Here is a 25948-nt window from a genome sequence, read left to right as displayed (position 1 = left end):
CATTCTGAAAGATTTGGGACAAAATTCAAGCTTTAGTGTAAAGAAAGAGGTATTGACGAGGGGGCAAACCCCCTCACATACGTAATAAAAATATACAATTATATAAGTTCGTTGCATAAGCTAATTCATAAGGTACGTATGTTTATCACTAACAAAAACGTTTGTAAAAAAATAAAACAAATCTAGCTGTATTTTTAAGTAACTAAAAATTGGGAGGTAACTAGGCCTCCTCTCCCACCCCCTCAAAAAAAAAATTTCTCAAAACTATGAGAAAACCATTTAGCTTGTAATTAACATAAAAATTGCTTCTCCAGACTAAACATCCGTATGATATATGGGTAGATTATTGCAAAATATATCGTGCGAAGAGTACGTTCCGGCAGAATATGCTTCAATCTTTTGAGGATGCCAACTCCAAGTGCAACTTTGGTGGAGATAATGTCGCTATGGTGCTTCTACGATAGATTAGAATCAATATGGAAGCCGAGGTACCGCAGTGATATAGCTTGTAAAATAGGTTTTTCACCAAATAGAACTTTACTACTTACATCAACAGAATCACCCACTCCACAGAATGTCAGTAATAAATTTTCTTTACATTCACACACAGCAAACTTAAACTTGTAAACATCTCTAATCTTTTGAGAGTAATATGAGCTTTTGCTATTAAATTATCTGCAGATTTTGCAAATTTTGTTAGCAATAATGTTAGTAATATATGTATCCTTTAGATAAACGCGCATCATGTTCACGTAAACTAAATAAAGTAAAGGGCCCAGCACAGACATTTTGCTATTTATAATGTTAGATATTGTCGTATGAGTGTCTACACCAGGTAACTACTTTACCCCATGAAATACAAGGCTATCAAGTTTGGACTCTTGATCATAATTATCAAGCTTTTTTTCTATTCGACCGATTCTCTCCTCCAAATTTTCAATTTGAAATCTCAGACTACCTAGTAGAGCCTGCTCAATTTTTGCAAACTATAGATTAAACTCGAGCGTGATTGAATCATAAACCTGGCTGATTATCAGTTCAGTACCTTCTTTGTTCAGTGAATTCGGATCATTGAACTTTTCAATAACTGAAAGTAAATGAAAATAAGGAGCAACATTAAAACTTAAAACGAACAGAAATTACTCCGTATATGAAAGGGGCTTTTCCTCCTCAACGCCCCGCTCTTTACGCTAAAGTTTGACTCTTTCTATTAACTTTATTTTTAAAACAGTAAGAAACTTTAGCGTAAAGAGTGGGGCGTTTAGGAGGAAAAGCCCCTTTCATATACGGAGTAATTTCTGTTCATTTTAAGTTTTAATGTTGCTCCTTACTTTCATTTAAAAAAGCTTGTTTTTTTATTTAATTTCTGGACATTTTTGAATTAATGCATGTTTTGATCTTGGCTCTCCGCACATAATAATTAAAGCTAAATTTGCATATGAATTAATTGCAATTAATCGGAATATTTTGAGAAAAAAGGAGCGAGGAAGGAGGCCCAGTTGCCCTCCAAGTTATTGATCACTTAAAAAAGCAACTAGAACTTTTAATTTTTTACAAACGTTTTCATTGGTAAAAAATATATGTAACTTACGAATTAACTTACGTAACGAACTTCTATATCCGTATGTTTTTATTGCGTATATGAGGGGGTTCAACCCTCGTCGATACCTCGCTCTTAACATTAAAGCTCAGATTTTGTCCCAATTCCTTAAGAATGACCTCTGAATCACAAAGACCGTAGAATAAACAGTTGAAGTTACTAAAAATACTTTAGCGTAAAGAGTGAGGCATAACGAGAAGGTAAGCCCCTGATATGCGTAATAATTTTTGTTCGTTTTAAGTTTTAATGCTGCTCCTTACTTTCAGTAGTAACAAACTTTTCATATTTATTTTTTCATTGTTTTTTTCAAATAATGCTGGAAAATCCTGCGCCACCTTAATTGAAATTCTCTTCCCCCATGAGAGGTTTCTCCATGGAAATATCCTCCCATGTAACCCTCCCCCCTCAAATCTCCCCCCTAAACCAAAAAAAATCCCCCCTGAAAACGTCTGTACACTTCCCAGTAACCATTGCTATATATAAACACAGGTCAAAGTTTGTGACTTGCAGCCCCTCCCACGGGGACTGCGGGGGAGTGAGACGTCCCTAAAGACATAGTTATTAGGTTTTTCGACGATGGTGAATAAAATGGCTATCGCAGAATTTTGATCCGGTGACTTTTGGGAAAAAATGAGTGTGGGAGGGGGAGTAGGTGCCCTCCAATTTTTTGGTCACTTAAAAAGGGCACTAGAAATTTTAATTTCCATAAGAATGAGCCTTCTCGCGACATTCTAGGACCACTCAGTCGATACGATCACCCCTGGAAAAAAAGGAAAAAAAAACAAAAAAAAACAAACAAACACGCATCCGTGATCTGTCTTCTTTCGCAAAAAATGCGAAATTTCACATTTTTGTAGATAGGAGCTTGAAACTTCTACACTATGGTTCTCTGATACGCTGAATCTGATGGTGTTAAGATTGTATGACTTTTAGGGGATGTTTCTCCATATTTTCTAAAATGAGGCAAATTTTCTCAGACTCGTAACTTTCGATGGGTATAACTGGTCTTGATGAAACTTATATATTTAAAGTCAGCATTAAAATGCGATTCTTTTGATGTAACTATTGGTATCAAAATTCCATTTTTTAGAGTTTCGGTTACTATTGAGCCGGGTCGCTCCTTACTACAGTTGACTTTTTATTTTCACCAGCAGATGACTTTTTATTTTCTCCAGCTGGGCTTCAGTTGTAGCTAATTGTTCGTAAATCAGGGCGATACTTGAAGACACCGAGTTAGAACCTAATTTATCTCTTGCTTCCAGGGCTTAAAAGGTCTTAGAAAAAGTTTTGTAAATTTATGTGGTATTAGCAAGTTTTTGTGGCACTTTGTATTTACAAAGTGACATATAGTGATCGTAAATTCTGTCAGTCTGTCTGTCTGTCTTTCCCTGTTTTTCTAGTTTAGGCACTTCCAGATAAGCTAGGACGATGAAATTTGGCAGGCGTATCAGGAACCAGACTAGATTAAATTAGAAATAGTCGTTTCCCCCAATTCGATCATCTGTGGGGAGTGGGGAGACGGTTAATTCAGAAAAAAAGACCGGTTTGAAACTTTGTAGAAAAAATGAGCACAAATCCTAGATACGTGATTGACATATTCGGAACGGGTCCGCTCTCTTTGGAGAAGTAGGGAGAAGGGTTAATTGTGAAAAATGAGAAAAATCAGTACCAGACAAGATTAGATTAGAAATAGTCATTTATCCGACTCGACCGTCTGTAGGGGGGGGGGGGGGTGGAGGGACGGTTAATTAGAAAAAATGAGGTATTTTTAAGTTACGAAGGAGTGATCGAATCTTAATGAAATCTCATATTTAGAAGGATCTTGCAACTCAGATCTTTTATTTTAGATCTGGCAGAATCCAGTTTCATTGTGGGGAGTTGTGGGGGGGGCAGAAATCTTGGAAAACGCTCAGAGTGAAGAGGTCAGGATGAAATTTGGTGGGAATAATAAGCACACATCCAAGATACGTGACCGACGTAACTGGACCAGATCCGCACTCTTTGGGAGACTTGGGGGGATAACTTGGAAAAAGTAGAAAAATGAGGTATTTGTAATTTATGGACGGGTGATCAAATCTTAATGAAACTTTATATTTAGAAGGATCTTGTGCTTCAGCACCCTTGTTACAAACCCTGACAAGATCCGGTGACAGTAGCCAGAGGCGGAGGGGGAAACCGAAAATCTTGGAAAATGATTAGAGTGAAGATATCGGGATAAAACTTGGTGGGTAGAATAAGCAAATATCGTAGATACGTGATTGACGTAACTGGACGGATCCACTCTCTTTGGGGGAGTTGGGGTGGGGGGGAGGTTTAATTCTGACAAATTAGAAAAAATGAGGTATTTTTAACTTAGGAAAGAGTCACCAGGTATCAATGAAATTTGATGTTTGGAAGGAGATCTTGTCTCATAGCTCTTATTTTAAATTCCGACCGGATCCGGTGATATTGGGGGGAAAGTGGAAGGGGGAACCGAAAATTATGGAAAACGCTTAGAGTGGGGGGATCGGAATGAAACTTGGTAGTAAAAACAATCGTAAGTCCTAGATATGAGATTGACGTAACTGGAACGGATCTGCTCTCTTCGGGAGAGTTGGGAGGAGGAGGGTTAATTCTGAAAAATAAACAAAATAAGGTATTTTCAACTTACGAATGAAAGATTGGACCTTATTGAAATTTGATATTTCCAAGGATATCATGTCTCAGAGCTCTTATTTTAAATCCCTACCGGATCCGGTGGAGAGGAATTTGGGGGAGACCTAAAATCTTGGAAAACGCTTAGAGTATAGGGGTCGTGATGAAACTTGATGGTAAAAATAAGTACTAGTCCTAGAAACGGGATTGACATAGCTGGAACGGATCTGCTCTCTTTAGGGGAGTTGGGGGGGAGGGTTAATTCTAAAAAATTATACAAAATTAGGTATTTTAACTTATGAAAGAGCGATCGTACCTTAATGAAATTTCATATTTAGGAGGACCTCGAAAACCAGATCTCCCATTTTAAATCCCTACCAGATCCAGTGTCATTAGGGGGAGGACCGGAAATATCGGAAAACGCTTAAAGCGGAGAGATCAGGATGAAACTTTGTGGAAAGAATAAGCACACGTCCAAGATAGATGACTGACATAACCGGCTCGGATCTGCTCTCTTTGGTGGAGTTGAGGGGGGGGGGGTAATTCGGTAAAATTATAAAAAATGAGGGATTTTATAACTTGCGAACGGGTGATCAGATCTTAATGAAATTTGATATCTAGAAGGATCTTGTGCTTTAAAACTCTCATTTTAAATCCCGACCAGATCCGATGGCATTGAAGGGAGCTGGAGGGGGAAAACGGAATTCTTGGAAAACGTGAAAATCGAGGTATCTTACAAATGGGTGATCGGATCTTAATGAAACTTAATATATAGAAGAATCTTATGTCTCAGATAATCAATTTTCAATTCGAATTGGATCCAAGGGTATAGAGGGTTGGAGGGAAAAACAGAAACCTTGGAAACCGAAAATCTTGGAAAACGCTTAGAGTGGAGAGATCGGAATGAAACTTGATGGGAAGAATAAGCACAAGCTTTAGATACGAGATTGACATTACTGGTATGGATCCGTTCTCTTTGGGGGAGCTGGAAGTTGTTAATTTGGAAAAATTAGAAAAATTGAAGTGTTTTTAACTTAAGAATGGGTGACCGGATCTTAATAAAATCTGATAATTAGAAAAAAACTCATGTCTCAAAGCTCTTCTTTCAAATCCCGACCAGATCTGTTGACATTGGGGGGGGGAGTTGGAGGGGGAAACTGGAAATCTTGGAAAACGCTTATAAACGCCGTAGATACGTAATTGACGTAACCGGACTGGATCCACTTTCTTTGGGGGACTTAGGTGGTGTGGTTCAGTGCTTTGGTGATTTTAGTGCTTCCGGACGTGCTAGGACGATGGAAATTGGTAGGCATGTCAGGGAGCTGCACTAATTGACTCTTTACAGTTGTTTTCCCCGATTTGACCATCTTGGGGGCTGAAGGGAGAGGAAAAATTTGAAAAATTGAGGTATTTTAACTTACAAGTGGGCAATCGGATCTTAATGAATTTTGATATTTAGAAGGACCTCGTGTCTCAGAGCTCTTGTTTTAAATCCCGACCGGCATTAAGCCTTTGACTTTCCTCTTAAAGTAAGCTATTGATTCTTAGAATTTTGCTAGAGCTCATATCACATGAGCTCTTGGCTCCACTTGAGCTTGTCACAAGTGCCATATGAGCTCTTAGCTCTTGTTTTTGACGAATAGTATATAAATATAAGTAGATTCAAAAATTTATTAAATACCCCTAAGTGGTTTCCTTCCTCCCTTACCTGTATTTATGACCCCAGGGCAAGATTACCCAATGTTTATTATGTACTTCCAGGAACATATGACTTTAAAGGACATTAATTTAATAGTATATGCATTACTCCGTAAAGCAAAGTATATGATTAGCGCGGTTCCAAACCGGGGTAATCAGTCATTTATGAACGAGCCTATAAATCGTCAACTATATGAGATGTTGGGGAAAAACCAAAATATTCTAAGATTCGGCACTATTGGGAATAAAATGAGATCCCGTGGAACTAAAATGGACGAATATCCTACAACTTTAGATAAAAAAAAATAATCTTCGTATATTTTATAGGCCTAGAATCGGCGTTTCTTTACTTCTAAGAGCCAATAATGTTTAAAATAATGTGTTTTAAAGAATAACGTTCTTTTTTTAAAATAATATTCATACATTTTATAGGCCTACAATCGTTATTTCTTTACCTTTAAAGGCCAATAATGTTTAAAATAATGTGTTTTTAAGAATAATTTTTTTAAGAATAACTTTCTTTTTAAAAATAATGTTCATACATTTTAAAGGCCTACAATCAGTGTTTCTTTACTTTTAAAGGCCAATAATGTTTAAAATAATGTGTCTTTAAGAATATTGTTCTTTTTAAAAATAACGTTCATACATTTTATAGGCGTACAATCGGTGTTTCTTTACTTTTAAAGGCCAATAATGTTTAAAATGATGTGTTTTTAAGAATAATGTTTTTTTAAGAATAATGTTCTTTTTAAAAATAACGTTCATGCATTTTATAGGTCTACAATCGGTGTTTCTTTACTTTTAAAGGCCAATAATGTTTAAAATGATGTGTCTTTAATAATATTGTTCTTTTTAAAAATAACGTTCATACATTTTATAGGCGTACAATCGGTGTTTCTTTACTTCTAAAGGCCAATAATGTTTAAAATGATGTGTTTTAAGAATAATATTCTTTTTAAAAATAACGTTCATACATTTTATAGGCGTACAATCGGTGTTTCTTTACTTCTAAAGGCCAATAATGTTTAAAATGATGTGTTTTTAAGAATAATATTCTTTTTAAAAATAACGTTCATACATTTTATAGGCGTACAATCGGTGTTTCTTTACTTTTAAAGGCCAATAATGTTTAAAATGATGTGTTTTTAAGAATAATGTTCTTTTTAAGAATAATGTTCTTTTTAAAAATAATGTTCATGCATTTTATAGACCTACAATCGGTGTTTCTTTACTTTTAAAGGCCAATAATGTTATCTGCTTTGTAACAGCTGTGTAACCTAACAAATTACCATTCGTATGAGGTGTTAAAAATGATATTGCATCAATGTGTAGTTGCCAATTATACATGTTTTCAACTTTCTTTTAAAGCGGGTCGTAATAATAAAGAGATGTCAACATTCTTAATGATATTCTGGCAAACCCCTTAAGGAGTGCTTAAGCCAATGAGAAAGGAGAAAATCTTGAATATTAAGAATTATTGCTAAAAATCATCTCTCATAAATACTAACTTAAGAATCTTTGGGATTATTAATCAGTATAAGATCTACAAAACGACACAAAAATCAAGGCTGTATGATTAGTACAACTCTTTTAAATAGTAAAGGAAGAATATCTTAAATGGAAAATTTTAAAAGGAACTGACGATAATAAAAAAAAAAAAATTCACGGCCAAAAATTTTGAAATCTTTTGGCAAATCGAGAGGCTACTTTACAATTCTCTACATCTTCTAAAAGTAATTTTATTACTACTTTTAAAAATTAGAGGTGTCCCCACTAATTAATTTTTTATGAAGCTCTAAAGAATAAAAATGCAAATTTGTTCGGCCTATTCATGTTAAAGTTTTCAATGAAGCCACAATAATTTTTTCATCAAAGAATCTGCTCGTGTCTGCTGTTAATACGTATTTCACTGCTATAGGAAAATAGCATTGGCTCCAAACCTCGGAGATTGACCATAATACAATTTTTAATAAACATATTTTATATTAGGTGACAATTATTGTAATAAAATGAATTTGTCATCAAATAAATTTTGTTTTAGGTGACGATTGCTCCGGTCAATCTGAAGCATTTCTGTCCGGTCCAACCATGTGGGCTGGTACTGAAGATGGAAGTATATATATTTATTGCTCTACAGAAAATATTAGAAATCGACGGCTAAAGAAAAAACTGGAGCTGCGCTTCTGCGTTACAGATCTTCTGTAAGTGTTCTTCTTTATTTATAGCATCTTATTTTTCTTAATTATCTTCTTAATATATCTTCTTAATTTTTCTTTGAGAAGTGGTACTTTCATGACAGATCTGCTTTGTTCAGCTATGTTTTATCACAAAAACAGCTGTCCTTCTTTGCGTTACAAGTCGAGTCACACAGTTACACCCTCTATGTTTAATTTGAGAAATTGGAAATTGCTAGTGACATCAAAATTTCATTTGGATGCCATTTGGGTAATAGAGGGTGTGGGGGGATATTTGCCCTTCGATAAGTTTTGACTCTTAAAATGGGCCATATAATTTTCAATTTTTAATCGAATGAATCCCTTCAAAAGTTGATACGACCAAGCCCTCTATAAAATCTTATATTTCAACTATGGGCAACTAGCATAACCTATGACCCTTTCCCTGGGGGCTCTTGGGGGAGTGGAAATCCTCAAAGACATATTTACTGGACCTTCTAACTATTCTCAACAAAATGGCTATCTGAAAATTTTGATTGGATGTGTTTGGGTAAGTGATGAAAGTGGGGGAGAGGGGCTGGTTGTCCTAAAATCAATATAGACTCTGGGACTAGAATTTTCAATTTTCAATCAAATGATCTTTTCCAAATTTTCTACCACAATTTCTTCTATACGAAGCACCTTGGGGAAAAAAATGATAATGCATTGTACCCACAGCGCTCTTTACTTAGGCAGCGCTTTTGCACTGCCTATGACAAAGAAAGCATTCTTCGGCAATAAGAAGGGGACTTTCACCCAGCAGCACCAATATTCAGGCTTAATTGAAATGAAGGGAGATTAGAGATTAGACTACACCCCCTCCTCCCTGACCTTCTTCTATATTCACTTGAATCCTCACGTAAAGTTGAAAAATTCGGTCTAAAATGCCCTTTTGAGGAATTATGCACCCCCCCCCAGACTATGCAATAACCCACCGGCCATCCTCCATAATAGCTGATGCATAAATTGTAATTTTCGGATATTTTTATCAAACGTTAAGTTAATCGACTTAAAAATAAGTGTCTATATTAAGCATTTATTTTCTATGTACTACTTAACTATTTAGGAATTACGTGCCAACGCGCGAGATTGCTGTCCCTGTAAGTGGGAAGCTCAAAATAGCATATTGTAATAAAATCAGATTTAGATTTAGCTCAAATGATTGATCAGGTCCTGTTTTAAAAAACCACTTATAAATAATGACTAATATACTCAAATTTTCTAGGTATGGGAGTGATAAAGTTTTTGCTTCACTGGCCAATGGTGATCTCGTGGTCTTTATTAGAGACAGTGGTAAGTGATTTGCAACCATGAGGTTATATAAAAAGACAAATTGGGAACAAGATTCCTCTATTAGATAGATAGATAGATACTTTATTTAATATGCTTAAAAATACTAAAAAAAAACATTAACCCCCAACAGAGAGCTCGTAAGGTTGGGTGTGTAAATAATAACACGTACACAAGATAATATTTTTTATTGACCAAATTACATAATAAATAATTTTCTAAACTGGACGATGGGGAGCAGGGCTCGATGTGTTAGCCATAAAACAGAGGTACAAAAATACCGAAATAACAAAAATAAAGAAAAGGAAAAAATACAAGATAGGAAATAACAGAGGAGGCCACCCCAATGCGAGAACACCACAACCAAAATTCATACTATTCATCAAATCAATTATTCACCAATCCTAACATCAAGACAAAGAACTATTTTTGAAATATGTTTGTTCAAAGAAAATCGGCTTTTGAAACTTGGGTACATTACTAACAAATTAAGTTCATTTATAATATGAGGAATTTGGTATCTGATTGAGAATCTAGCTCTTTCTGATTTTATTGGGGGAAGGTGATACTTGTTGGAGCGGACGTGATGGGCAGGAAAAATGGGAGTCTCAATTATACCCCAGTCTTTGAAATAATTTGTTGAGGATAGGATATCATAACAACACATTGTTGTATGCAGGTCCCTCGGCTGTTTGAGATTAAGTATATTGAGAAAAATATATAAAGTTTTGGTTTCTGGCAGATTTTTAAGCAAAAAGCAAAAACAAAAGTACCTAGAATTCTATTTGTCTTATTTTGAATTGGAGGGTATAGCTTCATATGGCGCTGCACTTCTATCTGGAACGATGTTCCAAGGGATGTTATTCCTAGAAATCCCCGTGCTGACTCCTTCAAAAGAAGCTTCAACATAAATTTAGAATATTGAGGTTGATTATTGAAAATTGAGGATGAATATTGAGGATGATAATTTAAAGTGCCGAAACCCTATAGGCAAGTGTGTATTCTCCTGATAAGCCCTTGTGTTGGGTTGTTGCCTCTGAATTATTTGTCTTTTTTTTCTTTTTTTTTAATGTTTGGTAAATGACGACTTATACTTACTGACGACACGACTGCCTGTCCATGGATTATTCTTTATGGTTGATTGTGTATGCCGATGCTGTTTGACCTATATGATTGTATGGATGAGTAGGGTTAAGGCCTCATTCAAGTGCTGATCATTATTAATCACTAATATAGGAAAACAGTCTTCCTTTTCTCCTTCTGTTTTTTTTTATGTGTTTGTGCTGTTGCACTGGTGATTTCTCTTTTCATTATATCAGGTACCTTTATGTACCTGACCGTGAATATAAGTTTTAAAAAAACTATGATCTAGTACTAATGGCTACAACAGCCCTTTGGGTGATTTGGATCATACAACCCTTTGGGTGATTCGTCATAATACATTCTTATTATTGTAATGTAAAATATAGGCTAGTAATTTCCAACTTTCCAACTGTGTTTACTTAGGTTAAGCTGCAGTAGTTTTTCAAAAACTAGCTTGTTTTTAAGGATGTGACGAAGCTCCAAGGGAATCACTTTTGTTTTTAGTGCAGCAAATTATATCAAACAAATCTGAAATCGGCTAGTTCTGTATTAAATTCAACTAAATCGAGACAAACCTAATAGATGCCTCGGATATGTATATCTGTTTTGTGTCACAACTATATTCACGGTATACCATAAAGTTTTTCAAAAATCTGGCAAGGGTGTGTCTGGGTTTTTGTTCGTAGACATTTTTTTCAGGCAGTGCTGTGACTTTTTTTAACACACCAGATTTTTTCATATGTATTTCTGATGTGTTTTTAGGAGTTCGACATTTTTTTTTGGAGGGAGAGGGTCAATTCATGTTATCCCCCTGGATACGGTCTTGAGGCCTATTACACCCTTTTTCATAATATTATTTGACAGTTGTAATATCTCTCTTTCTAACCTTTAATTAAATAGTACTTCTTTATTAATCAAACTAACTTTTTAAACGAATGTAGTTCAAAATATTGGGAGTTATATTCAATTAACTTGTATACCATGCTGAGATAATAGAAGCTAGCAACATAGGAGTTCTAATATGGTGCACCATAGGAGCACCATATGCTGAACGAACTATGGAAACTCCTTTGGTAGCACACCTGCATTCATTTGGCAAGCCTCACTTATAATATGTTATTAAAAACATTTTGCTGATTTATTACGAAAGAAGCCCCAAAGTGGGTATCCCTAAATAGAATTTTAGGTCAAAAGTATCCTTTATATTGCATGAGATTCCCCTGACGGTGTCTTTATTCCCAAATGGTCGCTTTAGTTATCCCTTCCCCTAGTTCTCCTTCTTGATTTTAAGTCTGCGACCTTAGGTCTAAACTTTGCATAGCTCATAAGATGTTCTTCAATATAAGACGTAATTTGGAGGGAACATCTAAATATTCATGATTTCTCTTAGCAAGTAATACCCTTTTGCAAAAGGTTTAGCATGTCCTTTTTCTGAATGTTATTACTAAGAGTGATAAACTACTGGGCTCTTCTCATAAGTAAAAGCTACAGTCAGCCAAATAGGTTTCATCCGCCAGATACTTCCCCGCCCTATGCAAGATTGAGAAACCACCCACCTCGACTCCTTTGGTTATCGCTGATTGAGAATTTATATAGATTTTGGCACGATATGACAATAATGTGCCAATCTTTGCCAATTGTGCCAAATGTGCCAAATCCCATGCTATTTTTTAATTTTTGGGGGACTTTGGTGTAAGAGTCACTTTTTTATCAGTATCTTTATCATCAAGGCTTATCTCTATTCTATATTAATTTTTTTAACGCTAAGCAACTTATTTTTAGTATTAAATGACCATGTTCGAATACTATTAAAATTTAATTATGTTCTGTTTTTTTCAAATATAGAAAAAAATCTTTCAAGTATGAGACTGCAACATCGATTAGACTATAGAGTGTTTCGGTTCTGTCAACATTGTTCCGCTTACGGCAATTCTCAAGATACTTCGGTAGAGTGATGTCCGTGAGGCTAACGTGAAAGCTAAGTTAGATTACTGTAAAATTGTAGTTGATTGGGGAAATCTAAAAATATATAGATATGTAAATATATAAATAAAACCGTGTTGTTCTCGACAAACTTTATTCCACTTATCCTGATTATTCCATTCTTTACCTTTCTGGCCTTTACCCAATATTTATGATTAAATCTTCCTGTTTCAATTACTTTAAATTTCTGTTTTATCCTCCTTTTTGTATTAATTGAATGTATTTAATTAAATCAATTAATTAATTTAATTAATTAAATTGAATGTATTAATTAAAATGTATTTAATTAAAAAAAGCAGCAACAAAGTTTATTTGTGAAATATTACCGAGAAACTGACTGATAAACACTATAAGCTGTTTGTAACGTTGTACCGGTGCTTTTTGCTTTGCCATGTTTTTGTCCGTTTGCTTTATTATTGTTTTCGTTGTGATATTTGAATTCCTTTTTTTTCTTAATTTCATCCCTAGCTATTCATGTTCCTTGTTTTTAGGTGGGGCTTGGAGCCTCAACGAGCCAAAGGTATATCCAATAGGAACGTCTTGTACTCCTCCAGCAAGACTGGCTCTTGCTGGGGCAAATATTTGGGTTTCAGTTGGTTCCAGCATTGTCATCTTGTCTGGTGAAAATATAGTGATGGAGGTAGATATTTTTTACTTTTCGTGCTTATCAAATATATTTTAGTAAGTTCTTAGAAACTTATTGCCAGTTTTATGATTACATACACACAAGTTATATTTTGTTTTAATATGGTGAATATATATTTATGTGTGGATATTTTTTTATGAATTGCAAGGGATTAATTATAGACTTTATCGTTGCCTAGCTTGCTAGTCCCAATTCAAAATAGAAAATGTATATTTGTGTGTTTTTTGGTGAATATATATTTTTGGTGAATAGTAAGAAGCTGTTTATTGACTTTATCAATGATGCCGTGGTTTGTGATGAATGTGTATTTTTGAGTAAAAATATATTTTATATGAACTGTAAGGAATTGGTTATCGACGGTATCGTTGCATAACTAGACGATCCAAATTTAAAACACAAATAGGCCTACAAATTTTGGGTTTTGTGCTCTTATGTTTTGCGAACACAATTTTACTTGGAAAATACAAATCGAACACTAAATGAGAAATCTTTATGAAACAAAATCAAAGATTTAAATACTTATGCTGAGCTTAATGGTTTACGAATCAAATATCAAAATGTGTATCCTGTTTTCTTATTATTTGTGTTTTATCTTGAAGCACATATTGTGCTTGGTGAACATAAAATGGATTTATCCATTGTATAGCCTGGTTTCCAAATTAATAATTTGTATTGTTTTTGCGCTTTGGGGCACATTTTGATCTTGAAACAAAATGCATATTTATCCTCTAATGCTTTTCACGTCATACATAATACAAAATATGAATTGTGTGTTCTATTATTTGTGTTTTTTAGAGAATCTGTGAACAAAAATGCATGCTTATAGACTACGCTTATCTGGATTTAAGTTGAAAGCCCAAAAGATGAATTTTCTCTATTCATTTTAGGTATAAAGTTAAATGCAAGTGAATCGTGTTCCTATATAAAACGAAATGGACATATATAGGTTACGGGGAAAACATTTAGTTAAGACGGTGGAAAAATATATTATATTGTTTTTGATGAAGCTTTGATGAACGAAAAAAAAGAAAAAGTAGACTAAATAACTGGAAGGCAAAAAAGACATAACATATGAAAAAAGCTATACATTAAAAGAAAAAAAAGTAGTGTGGTCTTAGAAATTATTTATGTAGAGCTTAAGTTTGGCAACCCAAGTATAGTTGTCATTATTCTACGATGAATGCGATTATTATTTCTTAATAATCAAGCAACTTGCTTATATTAGTAATAGTAATAATATTAGAGTAATATAATTTAGAGTAATCATACTCATTTAATAAATCAAAGTAATAATATTAATAATAATCTTAACAACAGGGCAGATTTTGATTCAGATCCCCTCTGCTTCTTGGAATACTAATGGTCAACTCGTGCGCAACCTTGATATAATTATGGTAATAGTTAAAATGAAATGAAAATATTGAACAAGCAGGTAAAACTTTTAACGAAATATTCCGCTTTGAAAAAAAATTGCTTTACAATCAGTTATAAAAGTCCAAATATTTTGCCTTCATATCTGGAAGCCTTTACCAACGGGAAACAAATACAATAAGAAAAAAAAAAATAAATTAGCAGTTTTATATATTTTTAGTTATTTACAATTCATTCTATTGATAAACAGAAAGCCAGAATGGTCTATGATATCATCTATGACCATGGTTTTCACTTTTAAAACTACCGGTGAATCTATTTAACCTGATAAAGTGCCAATTGCCGACCCTCAAAATACTGATAAGGTCAGGATTTTAAAAAAGTCCAAATATTTTAGCTTCATTTCTGGAAACCTTTACCAACGGAAAAAAAAATACAATAAGGAAAAATAGATTAAATAAATTAGCAGTTTTACAAATTTTTAATTATTTTCAACTTATTCTAATGATAAATAGAAAGCCAGAATGGTCTATGATATCATCTATGACCATGGTTTTCACTTTTAAAACTACCAGTGAATCTATTTAACCTGATAAAGTGCCAATTGCCGACCCTCAAAATACTGATAAGGTCAGGATTTTAAAAAAGTCCAAATATTTTAGCTTCATTTCTGGAAACCTTTACCAACGGAAAAAAAAATACAATAAGGAAAAATAGATTAAATAAATTAGCAGTTTTGCAAATTTTTAATTATTTTCAACTTATTCTAATGATAAATAGAAAGCCAGAATGGTCTATGATATCATCTATGACCATGGTTTTCACTTTTAAAACTACCAGTGAATCTATTTAACCTGATAAAGTGCCAATTGCCGACCCTCAAAATACTGATAAGGTCAGGATTTTAAAAAAGTCCAAATATTTTAGCTTCTTTTCTGGAAACCTTTACCAACGGAAAAAAATACAATAAGGAAAAATAGATTAAATAAATTAGCAGTTTTACAAATTTTTAATTATTTTCAATTTATTCTAATGATAAATAGAAAGCCAGAATGGTCTATGATATCATCTATGACCATGGTTTTTACTTTTAAAACTACCAGTGAACCTATATAACTTGATAAAGTTCCAATTGCCGACCTTCAAAATACTGATAAAGTCAGGATTTTAAAAAAGTCCAAATATTTTAGCTTCATTTCTGGAAACATTTACCAACGGGAAAAAAATACAAGAATAAAAGCTAGCTTAAATAAATTATTAGTTTTACACATTTTTAATTATTTTCAATTCATTCTTATGATAAATAGAAGGCCAGAATGGTCTAAATAAGCTCCAATGGCGGACATTCAAAATACTGATAAAGTCAGGATTTAAAAAAGATTCTCTAGATCTCTAGAATCTAGATTCTTTAGATTCTCTAGATCTATTGCTGGCAAATAGGGTGTCCAATCGACTGTCCAGCTGCTGGATCTTTCTTACAGGAACAGGTGTTAAGCTCGTTGCCTAACCAAGATCAGGGTTGCCAACTTTTTGGTCAATGAATGGATCCTCTGAGCATCCAAAAATGTGTCAACACCAAAAACAAGAAATACAGTAGGGAATTTTTTTCGAAAGACAGAGGGAAACTAACTAGAATGAATATTCCTTTTTCCTTTCTTAATAATCTACTACAAAAGACATGATAATTTTCGTTTTTACTCATGCAAGGTATAAAAAGCCATAAGCCTCTTTTGAACAAGGGGGTTGTAATACAATGTCCTAACAAAACCAAAGAAAAAAAATAGCAAAACAGAATGACAACAAAACTAAATAACAAGACTTGACATCATTGAGAGACATCATTAAGAAAAAGATAATACAAAAAATATGGAAAATTACAGAATAAGCCAATAAAAAAACGATTCATTAAATATTTGAAGATTAATATATGATTCCAGCACCAGCTGGAATCAAACCCCGAGCGTATCGCCAAGCAGATACTCAAGCCACTGTACTGCAACGGGGTGCTGCAAGCCGGTGTGCTGCCACCGCTGCAGCAGAATTGCTGCAACGGGGCTATAAAGACATATTTATCCCTCAGAAGAGGAAGGACTTAACTTAAAGAAGGAAACAGTCTAGGAATTTTTAAATAAATTTACAAGCACGATTTAACAAGAAAAGATTGTACTAGAGCCGAATTTGCTTCCTATGTCATAGTAAAAGAAAGCAAACAGAAACAAACGAGACAGCAGAATAAATGTCAAAAATTAACCAAAAAAGAAATCGATCAAACATAAAAATGGAAAAAAAAATCACAAATTAGTACAATGGTAAAAAAAGGAAAGAAGGGGGTGAGATAAGATAATACTTACAAGACAATGCTATATTGACAAACGCATTAGAAGTTTTTAAAAAATATCTGAGTTTGCTTTCCAAGTCAAATAATATAAAAATCATAACAATTGGAATCAGAAACATAATACAAGTTATAATCACTAAAAATAAAAGATACAATCATAAATTTTGAGGTCTATTTAATGTTTGCTAGTAACTTTGTAATTTTTACCCTTCTGATGATTTTTATTTTCTTTTAGGATCGAATACCCCTATCAGGCGATGGACAACGTCTTGTCTCAACATTCTCGGTCAGCAGTGCTGGAGTTTGGGTTGCTCTTAATGGACCTCCAGTTGTGAGGCTATTTGACTCAAAAACGTTTTCTAGTTTATTGGAAATTAATATTACTCCTGTTGTGAATAAAATATTACTTGGTAAGTACAAAAAAAAAAATCGTATAGGGTAGAATAAAAGGTCGTATAACAAAAAGCGAGAGTGCCAATCTAAATTCAAATTTATTGAGCTCCTATCACAGACAACTCTGCAACTTTGAAAAGAGTTCCTATCACAGACAACACTGCAACTTTGAAAATCTATTCAAAGCCTCCCGCTTTATACCCTTCTAGGAAGTTTCTATTTCCTTTAAATCTTTCTTTATGGCATACTCCCACCCCAGTCGAGTGCGACCTGCTTTCCATTTAGCCCTAGACGGTCGACCAAAAAGGACAATCTTCGGCAATCTGTCATCCTTCTTCCGCAGACTGTGCCCTATCCACATATACCTTTCTTTCATTATAGCCCTTGAAAGTGGGATTGAACCACATTTTTTACAGCCTACTGTTTGATATAAGGTCAGTCAACTGCATACCCAAAAACTATCCGTAGACAATTTCTCTGGAAAACATCTAGTAAACCTTCATCCACTTTTTGGAGCACCTATGCTTCAGAGCCATATTTGACCACTGTCATCACTGTACCTTCCAATATTCTAATCTTGGTTTGCTGACTTATCTACCTATTCTTTCAAACCTTGGCTATTCTACTTTTAACATCTTCATTGTTCCCACCATCTTTACTAATAATACTACCAAGGTAAGTGAGGCTGCCCACCTGATCAATCTTTTCGTTACCAAACGTCACATTTTCATCTTAGCTTTTTCCTAGCCTTAGGGACTTTTTAGCACCCTGAACTGGCAAAATCTCCAAAATTTCATTCATTTTGCTCTTATTTTCATCTAGGATGCTTAAATCATCAGTATAATCTAAGTCCAGGAGAGTTTCTCCTCCCCATTTGATTCCGTGGTTTCCCATTGCCTTTCCTGTGAACCTTATCACAATGTCCATTAAAATGATCCATACAAAGGGGCATAAAACACAACCCTGATTAACTCATGATTTGATACAAAACCAGCTGCTAACCTCACTTCCTACCTTAACCGCAGCAGTATTATTCTCGTACATAGCACTAATCACTTTAATGTTTTTATCCGGTATACCATATAAGGATAAGAGCTTTGCTAAAGCTCTCGCTAAACTTTTCCTATCAACAAAATCGACCGCTCGCTCATAATCTATAAGAGTGAGGACCAAAGGTGTTTGATCACTAAGTTTGATTTCTTAGTTATTAACCTAATAGTAAAAATTTACTCGACACATCCTCAACCTTTTCTAAAACCGCACCGTTCTTCTCTTAAAACTTTGTTTACAGCATTTCTCAGTCTAAAAGTATCATATTAATAAGTAATTTTCTACCTACAGAGACCAGACTAATGCCTCGATAATTACGACACTCACTCATATCACCTTTCTTATACAGTGGTTTAATCGAGGTTTTCTTAAAAATAATTTGGTACTTTCCCTTTTTCAAAAGTCATATTCATAATCTTCAGTACCTTATTTCTAACCTAAGAGCCACCATCTTCAAGAAACCGATTTACCAAACTATCAGTACCTGGAGCCTCATTGTTTTTTAATCCTGTTAGTACTGTCACTAATTCTTCCTCTCAAAACAAGTCCTCCTTCACATCCACGGTATCACAAACTTTTCATTTTCCTCTATATCTTTTCCCGCAACTGTATCTCGGCTTAGCACATTCTCAAAATGTTCCGCCCATCTCTCTTTAACTCTTTCCTTATCACTAATTATTGCCCTATTCCTATCTTTAACTGGGACAAGTGTGGATTGACCACTCCCTCTCGATTTAACAAGCCAGTACAATATTTTACTATTATGCCATCTAGTTACATCTTCCAGATTCTCGGCAATTTTACCCATGTTCTCCGCTTCACACCTCCTTAGTTCATATTTTAATACTTTCTCCACTTTCCTTACATTCCTTTTGTTTTCACATGATCTATCACTCAGATAATTCTTGTACAAACCCATTCTCCTCTTTATCAAACACAAAGCATTTTCGCTAATATTCCTAGCTGCAGTCTTAACTTTCTTCTCTAAGACACCATCACCAACTTTACAAACTGTTTTTCTAAAAGTATTCCATTTATCTTCCACACTGTCAATTTGTAAGCTCTCAAGTTTAGCATTCAACTGTTCCTGGAAAGTTCATCTCAAATTCTCATCCTGAAGTCTACCAGCATCATAATTTCTTGGGAGGTAGCTACCCTTCCAAAATTTCAGCTTTACATTAACCATAGACACTACTAGATGTTAATCTTTACTTTTAACATCGATGACAGTACTCCTATATACCCTAGTATCTTGTATTGATCCTACCACTCTTTGGTTTACTATAATATAATTGATAAGGTTCGCTGTCATACCATCACGCGAATACTATGTCAACTTATGGGCCATTTTATGACCCAACAACTTATTGGTTATAACTATTGTTATGCCTACAAAATGGCAAACGTCTGTAGTAATTACTGTTTTGTTTTCTTACACCAAATTTGCCTTGGCTGGGATACCTTCTATCCCTATTTCTACCAACCTGGGCGTTAAAATCTCCAAGTAAAAACACATATTTCTACCTGGGACCCTATCTTTTTACTTCTGTGACTATAAGTAAAATTCATCTGAGTCACTAGTATCTCCGTCAATTGATTCAACCGGGGCATATACTACGATATACTGGCATATACTACTGGCCGAGAGGGTTTGTGCGCTTGATTCAGGATCCCTTGTCTGAGAGGACGCGGGTTCAAATCCCAGTGTACCCAATTCTTCAGTTTGGGACGGGGTCAGTGGCGTGACTCTGTAAGCTTAGCCAGAGTCGACCCAGCTCTAAATGGGTACCTGGAGAAATCTGGGGAAGGTAAACAGGAAGGGTGTGCGAAAGCACAGGATGGCTGGCCCCCAACTCCCCATTGCACTTCCTGGCTGAAGGGCCAAGAAACAGAGATCAGCACCGCCGGTACGGACTGTAAAGTCTTATGCCGTATCCTTTACCTTTTTTTTATACTACGATAAATGATACCCTAAACTGTTTAGTGATAAATGAGCAATTAGTATTCTAATATTAATACCTTCTCAGTCTAAACAAGACTTGGCAGCTTCCTTATTTATCATCAGCCTTACTCCCTGTCTATGTGCTCCATCCTTCCTGCCAGAGTAAACAAATTCTATATCACCTAATTTCATGCTAGCTACCCCTGGGATATGAGCTGTTGAAACTCCCTAATAAGTCCAGTTCGAATCGTCTGAATTTGTCAGTCAAAATGTCGGTATGATAGTCATTTTTAACATCGTTATATTCCAAGTTCCATTTTTCATGTTCTTTAAATCACTGAAATTTTTATCAGCCTCAGGAAAAGCAATGATCCCGTATACCAGTGCAAGATGGGGAACCTCTAGCGTGAATAGAGGCTTTATGCACTTCTTGGCCCATCTTAGTCACAGCAAGATTTTCAGCACTTGACGATGCTCTTCTATCAAGAAGAGTCGAAATCCTGCACAGATAGTCTCAAGACCATTACCTCATACTCATTATATATTCATGCAAGCAAATATTATGTTGCTACGGGGAGGCAACCCATAGTAGATAAATTAACTAGGAAGAAGTTTTTCAGTCCGAAAACAGCCGTCAAAACCGGCCAAGCCCATAGGTATTATCCATTAATCAGAATGCCGTACAAATGCTTTGTCATTTTCTTGGCTATAATTTTATCGATGGGTACCACTCCTCAAGTGGAAATAGAGTTTACCACTGGGTTCCCAGTCTTGCAGATACCCCAAAGGGGTCGAGGCAGCCCTTTGAAGAGGCCTTTGTCCATAGATCTGGATCTTACTCTCTGCCACAGTTGTACTCCTGTAGAGGATCCTCCGACGATGGTCGGACTGCTGATCGATTACTGTATTAAAATTTTTAACTGGATATTTCGAACACATATACAGCGTTCAGCAGTTTTACTGCTTAACACTGAACACTGTATATGTGTTCGAAATATCTAGTTAAATAATTTTACATCTGTTCACTGTCAATTAAAAGATTTCATCCCTATTTTGAACTGTTTTACTTTCGTTATATACACAAATACAATACACAATCACTAACGGCTAAACAATCTAATTAACGGGTAGAAACAACCCAGAGAATAAACAGCATTGTCAGCTAAAGCAGTATTTAATCTTTCGAATAACTCCGTAATATCCGTAGCACCGTTTTTACTAATAATGGCAGTATTACGGCAAGATTCTAGTTAATTGGATTATTCTTAATATTTATTGAACAATTTTTATTGATTAATTATTAATTAGATAATTAGTTTACTAAAAATAATTAATTATGTGGATCTTCAATGCAAAGGAAGCTGAGGCCCCGTGAAGATGATTCAACGTCGGCAAATGGATATTAAATTACCTTTAAGTGAAATTGTAAACAAAATATAGTTTTTAAATATTGGTACCTATCTTCGCTTCAACTAAAGATTAAATAAAAAAACTAGTTTTTTAACTGCAAGTAAGAAGCGACATTAAAACTTAAAACGAACAGAAATTACTCCCTATATGAAAGGGACTGTCCCTCCGCAACGACTCGCTCTTTACGCTAAAGTTTGACTATGTCACAACTGCACTTTTTAAAACAATAAAAAAAAACTTCTGAACGTTTTTGAATTAATCCATGTTTTGATTTTGGCTTAACGCACATGAATAATTAAAACGAAATTTGCATTTTAATTTGTTTTGCTAAATGGCTTTCACATAGTTTTGATCGGATGATTTTGATAAAAAGAGGTGGGGGAGGGGGTCTAGTTGCCCTCCAATTTTTGGCTACTTAAAAATACAACTATATTTTTTTTTTTGTACTAACGTTTTGGTTAGTAATAAACATACATACCTTACGAATTGACTTACGTAACGAACTTCTATATTTGTGCATTTTTATTACGTATGTGAAGGAGTTTGCCCCCGTGTCAATACCCTGCTCTTTGCACTAAAGCTTAGATTTTATCCCATATCTCAGAGAATGACCCCTGAATCACAAAGGCTGTAGAATAAATACTTGAAATTACTAAAAATACTTTAGCGTAAAAAGCAAAGTATTTTGGAGAAGACGAGCCCCCTTATAAATGTAATATTTTATGTTCGTTTTAAGTATTAATGCTACTCATTACTTCCAGGAGGAAAAAAATAATAATATAGTTTCTAATTTTTTTTAAATAAAGCTAGAAAATCCTGCACCCTTTCATGGAAATTCTCTTCCCTCATGATTAATTCCTCCATTGTAAGAATCTTTCATGTAACTCTCTCCCACCCCGATGCGAAAAAGTCCACCTGAAAACGTCTGTACACTTCGTAATGACCATTACTATACGTGAATAATGGTAAAAGTTTGTAACTTGCAGCCCCTCTCTCGGGGACTGTGGGGATCAAGTCGTCCTCAAAGACATAGTTATTACGTTTTCGACTAAGTTGAACAGAATGGCTATATCAAAATTTTGATCCGGTGACTTTGGGGAAACAATGTGCGCTGGAGGGGGGCCTAGGTGCCCTCCAGTTCCTTTGGTCACTTAAAAATGCCACTAGAACTTTCAATTTCCGTTAGAATGAGCCCTCTTGCAACATTCTGTGACCGCTTGATCGATACGATCACCCCTGGGAAAAAAAAAAACAAAAAACAAATAAACACACATTTTCGATGATAGAAGTTTGAAACTTTAACAGTAGGGTTCTCTGATACGCTGAATATGATGGCGTGATTTTCGTTAAGATTCTGTGACCTTTAAGGGGTGTTTCCCCCTATTTTCTAAAATAAGGCAAATTTTCTCAGGCTCGTAACTTTTGATGGGTAGAACTAAACTGGATGAAACTTAATTACTTAAAATCAGCGTTAAAGTGTGATTCTTTTGATGTAATTAAATAAAAAAAAAACAAGTTTTTTTAAATGAAAGTAAGGAGCGACATTAAAACTTAAAACGAACAGAAATTACTCCGTATATGAAAGGGGCTTTTCCTCCTCGACACCCCGCTCCTTACGCTAAAGTTTTTTATTGTTTTAAAAAGTAGAGTTGCGAGAAAGAATCAAACTTTAGCGCAAGGAGCGGGGTGTCGAGGAGGAAAAGCCCCTTTCATATACGGAGTAATTTCTGTTCGTTTTAAGTTTTAATGTCGCTCCTTACTTTCATTTAAAAAAACTTGTTTTTTTTTATTTAATTTCTGAAAGTTTTTGAATTAATGCATGTCTGATTTTGGCTCTCCGTACATAAATTACTAAAATGAAATTTGCATATTAATTCTTTTTTTGGCTAAATGGCTTTCTCTTAGTTTAGATCAGACGATTTTGAGAAATAAGGGGTGGGGAAGGAGGTCTAGTTGCCTTCCAATTTTTCGGTTACTCAAAAAGGCAACTAGATCTTTTAATTTTTAACGAACGTTTTTATTAGTAAAAAAAAACGTAACTTAAGAATTAACTTACGTAACAAACTTACATAACTTACGTAACTTACGTTACGTTTTATCCCAATTCTTTAAGAATGACCCCTGAATCAGAAAGGCCGTAGAATAAATAGTTGAAATTATTTAAAAATTTTTTAGCATAAAGAGCGAAGTATTTATCTCCTCCTAAATACCTCGCTCTTTATGCTAAAGCATTTTTAGAACCCTTCATATGTGTAATAATCTCTGTTCGTTTTATAAGTTTTAATGTTTCTCCTTACTTTCAATTGAAAAAACTTTTTCATGTTTATATTTTCATTGTTTTTTTTTTATAGTAATGCTAGAAAGTCCTGCGCCCTTTTCATTGAATTTCTCTTCCCCCATGAAATACTCCTCCAAGGAAAGATCCTCCCATATAGCCCCCTCCCCTGAACCCCACACCCAAACCAAAAAAATCCCCCTGATAACATCAGTACACTTCCCAGTAACCATTACTGTATGTAAACATTGGTCAAAGTTTGTAACTTGCAGCCCCTCCCCCAGGGACTGTGGGGGGTAAGTCATCCCCAAAGACATAGTTATTATGGTTTTCGACTATGCGGAACAAAATGGCTATCTCAAAATTTTGATCCGTTGACTTTGGGAAAAAAATGAGCGTGGGAGGGGGCCTAGGTGCCCTCCAATTTTTTTGGTCACTTAAAAAGGGCACTAGAACTTTTCATTTCCGTTAGAATGAGCCCTCTTGCTAAACTCTTGGACCACTTGGTCGATACGATGACCCCTGGGGAAAAAAAAAAAAAAACAAACAAAAAAAACAAATAAACACGCACCCGTGATTTGTCTTCTGGCAAAAAATACGAAATTCCACATTTTTGTAGATTGGACCTTGGAATTTTTTCTATAGGGTTCTCTGATACGCTGAATGCGATGGTATAATTTTCGTTAAGATCCTCTGACTTTTAGGGGGTGATACCCCCTATTTTCCAAAATAAGGCAAATTTTCTCAGGCTCGTAACTTTTGATGACAAAGACTAAATTTGATGAAACTTATATATTTAAAATCAGCATAAAAATCCGATTCTTTTTATATATCTTTTAGTATCGAAATTCCGTTTTTTAGAGTTTCGTTTACTATTGAGCCGGGTCGCTCCTTACTACAGTTCGTTACCACGAACTGTTTGACTACTGGTACAAAATTCTGTTTTTTAGAGTTTCGGTTACTATTGAGCCGGGTCGCTCCTTACTACAGTTCGTTACCGCGAACTGTTTGATTATATCTAAAATTCTAAAACTTTTGAGATGGTCATAAACAGGGTTGTCAACTTTTTGGTCCAAGAATGTTTTTCTTGACCGTCATTTTTAGCTATAATGTGCCCATCTTGAAATATCACAAACTAGTGGGTTTTTTTTTAATGGCACTTGGTATTAACCAAGTGACATACAGCAATCACAAACTCTGTCGGTATGTCTGTCGGTCCCGGTTTTGCTACTTTAGGCACTTCCAGGTAAGCTAGGACGATGAAATTTGGCAGATCTATCAGGGACTGGACCAAATTAGATGAGAAATAGTCATTTTCCCGATTTGACCATTTGGGTCAAATCGTTGGGGGGGCTGGTTAATTCGAAAAAAATAGAAAAAATGAAGGATTTTTAACTTACGAACGGTTGATCAGATCTTAATGAAGTTTGATGTCTGGAAGGATATGGTGTCTCAGAGTTATTGTTTTAAGTCCCGACCAGAGCTGGTGACGCTGGGGGGGGGAGAAGGAAACCTAAAATCTTAGAAAACACTTAGAGTGAAGGGATCGGGATCAAACTTGCTGTGAAAAATAAGCACAAGTCCTAGATACATGATTGACCTAACCGGAATGGATCCCCTCTCTTTGGTGTAGTTGGGGGGGGGGGTAATTCTGAAAAATTTGAAAAAATGAGGTATTTTTAACTTACGAACGGGTGATCGGATCTCAATGAAATTTGATACCTAGAAGGATATCGTGTCTCAAAGCTCTTATTTTAAATCTCGACCGGATCTGGTGACATTGGGGGGAGTTTGGGGGGACCTAAAGTCATGGAAAACGCTTAAATTGGAGGGATCGGGATGAAGCTTGATGGGGAAATAAGCAGAAGTCTTAGATACGTAATTGACATAATTTGAACGCATCCGCTCTATTGGGGGGGGGGGGTTAATTCTGAAAAATTAGAAAAAAGGACGCATTTTTTAACTTACGAAGGAGTGATCAGATCTTCATGAAACTTCATATTTAGAAGGAACTCGTAACTC

The 25948-nt window shown here is 35.0% G+C and overlaps 1 protein-coding gene across 3 annotated transcripts in view; it reads left to right on the top strand.

Annotated features, from left to right (window-relative positions):
• Window positions 1–25948, top strand: part of LOC136038501 (rho guanine nucleotide exchange factor 17-like) — a 229961-nt gene that overhangs the window by 185789 nt on the left and 18224 nt on the right. For all 3 annotated transcript variants that reach the window (XM_065721586.1, XM_065721585.1, XM_065721587.1), the window contains 4 exons: window positions 7974–8133; window positions 9371–9438; window positions 12993–13141; window positions 17092–17266. In XM_065721586.1, the coding sequence (XP_065577658.1) occupies window positions 7974–8133; window positions 9371–9438; window positions 12993–13141; window positions 17092–17266 (552 nt within the window). The remainder of the gene's footprint in view (window positions 1–7973; window positions 8134–9370; window positions 9439–12992; window positions 13142–17091; window positions 17267–25948) is intronic.

The sequence above is a fragment of the Artemia franciscana genome, chromosome 18 (assembly GCF_032884065.1).
Source record: "Artemia franciscana chromosome 18, ASM3288406v1, whole genome shotgun sequence".
Lineage (NCBI taxonomy): Eukaryota > Metazoa > Arthropoda > Branchiopoda > Anostraca > Artemiidae > Artemia > Artemia franciscana.
Note: the sequence above shows the minus strand (reverse complement) of the source record. Positions and strands in the feature narration are given on the sequence as shown.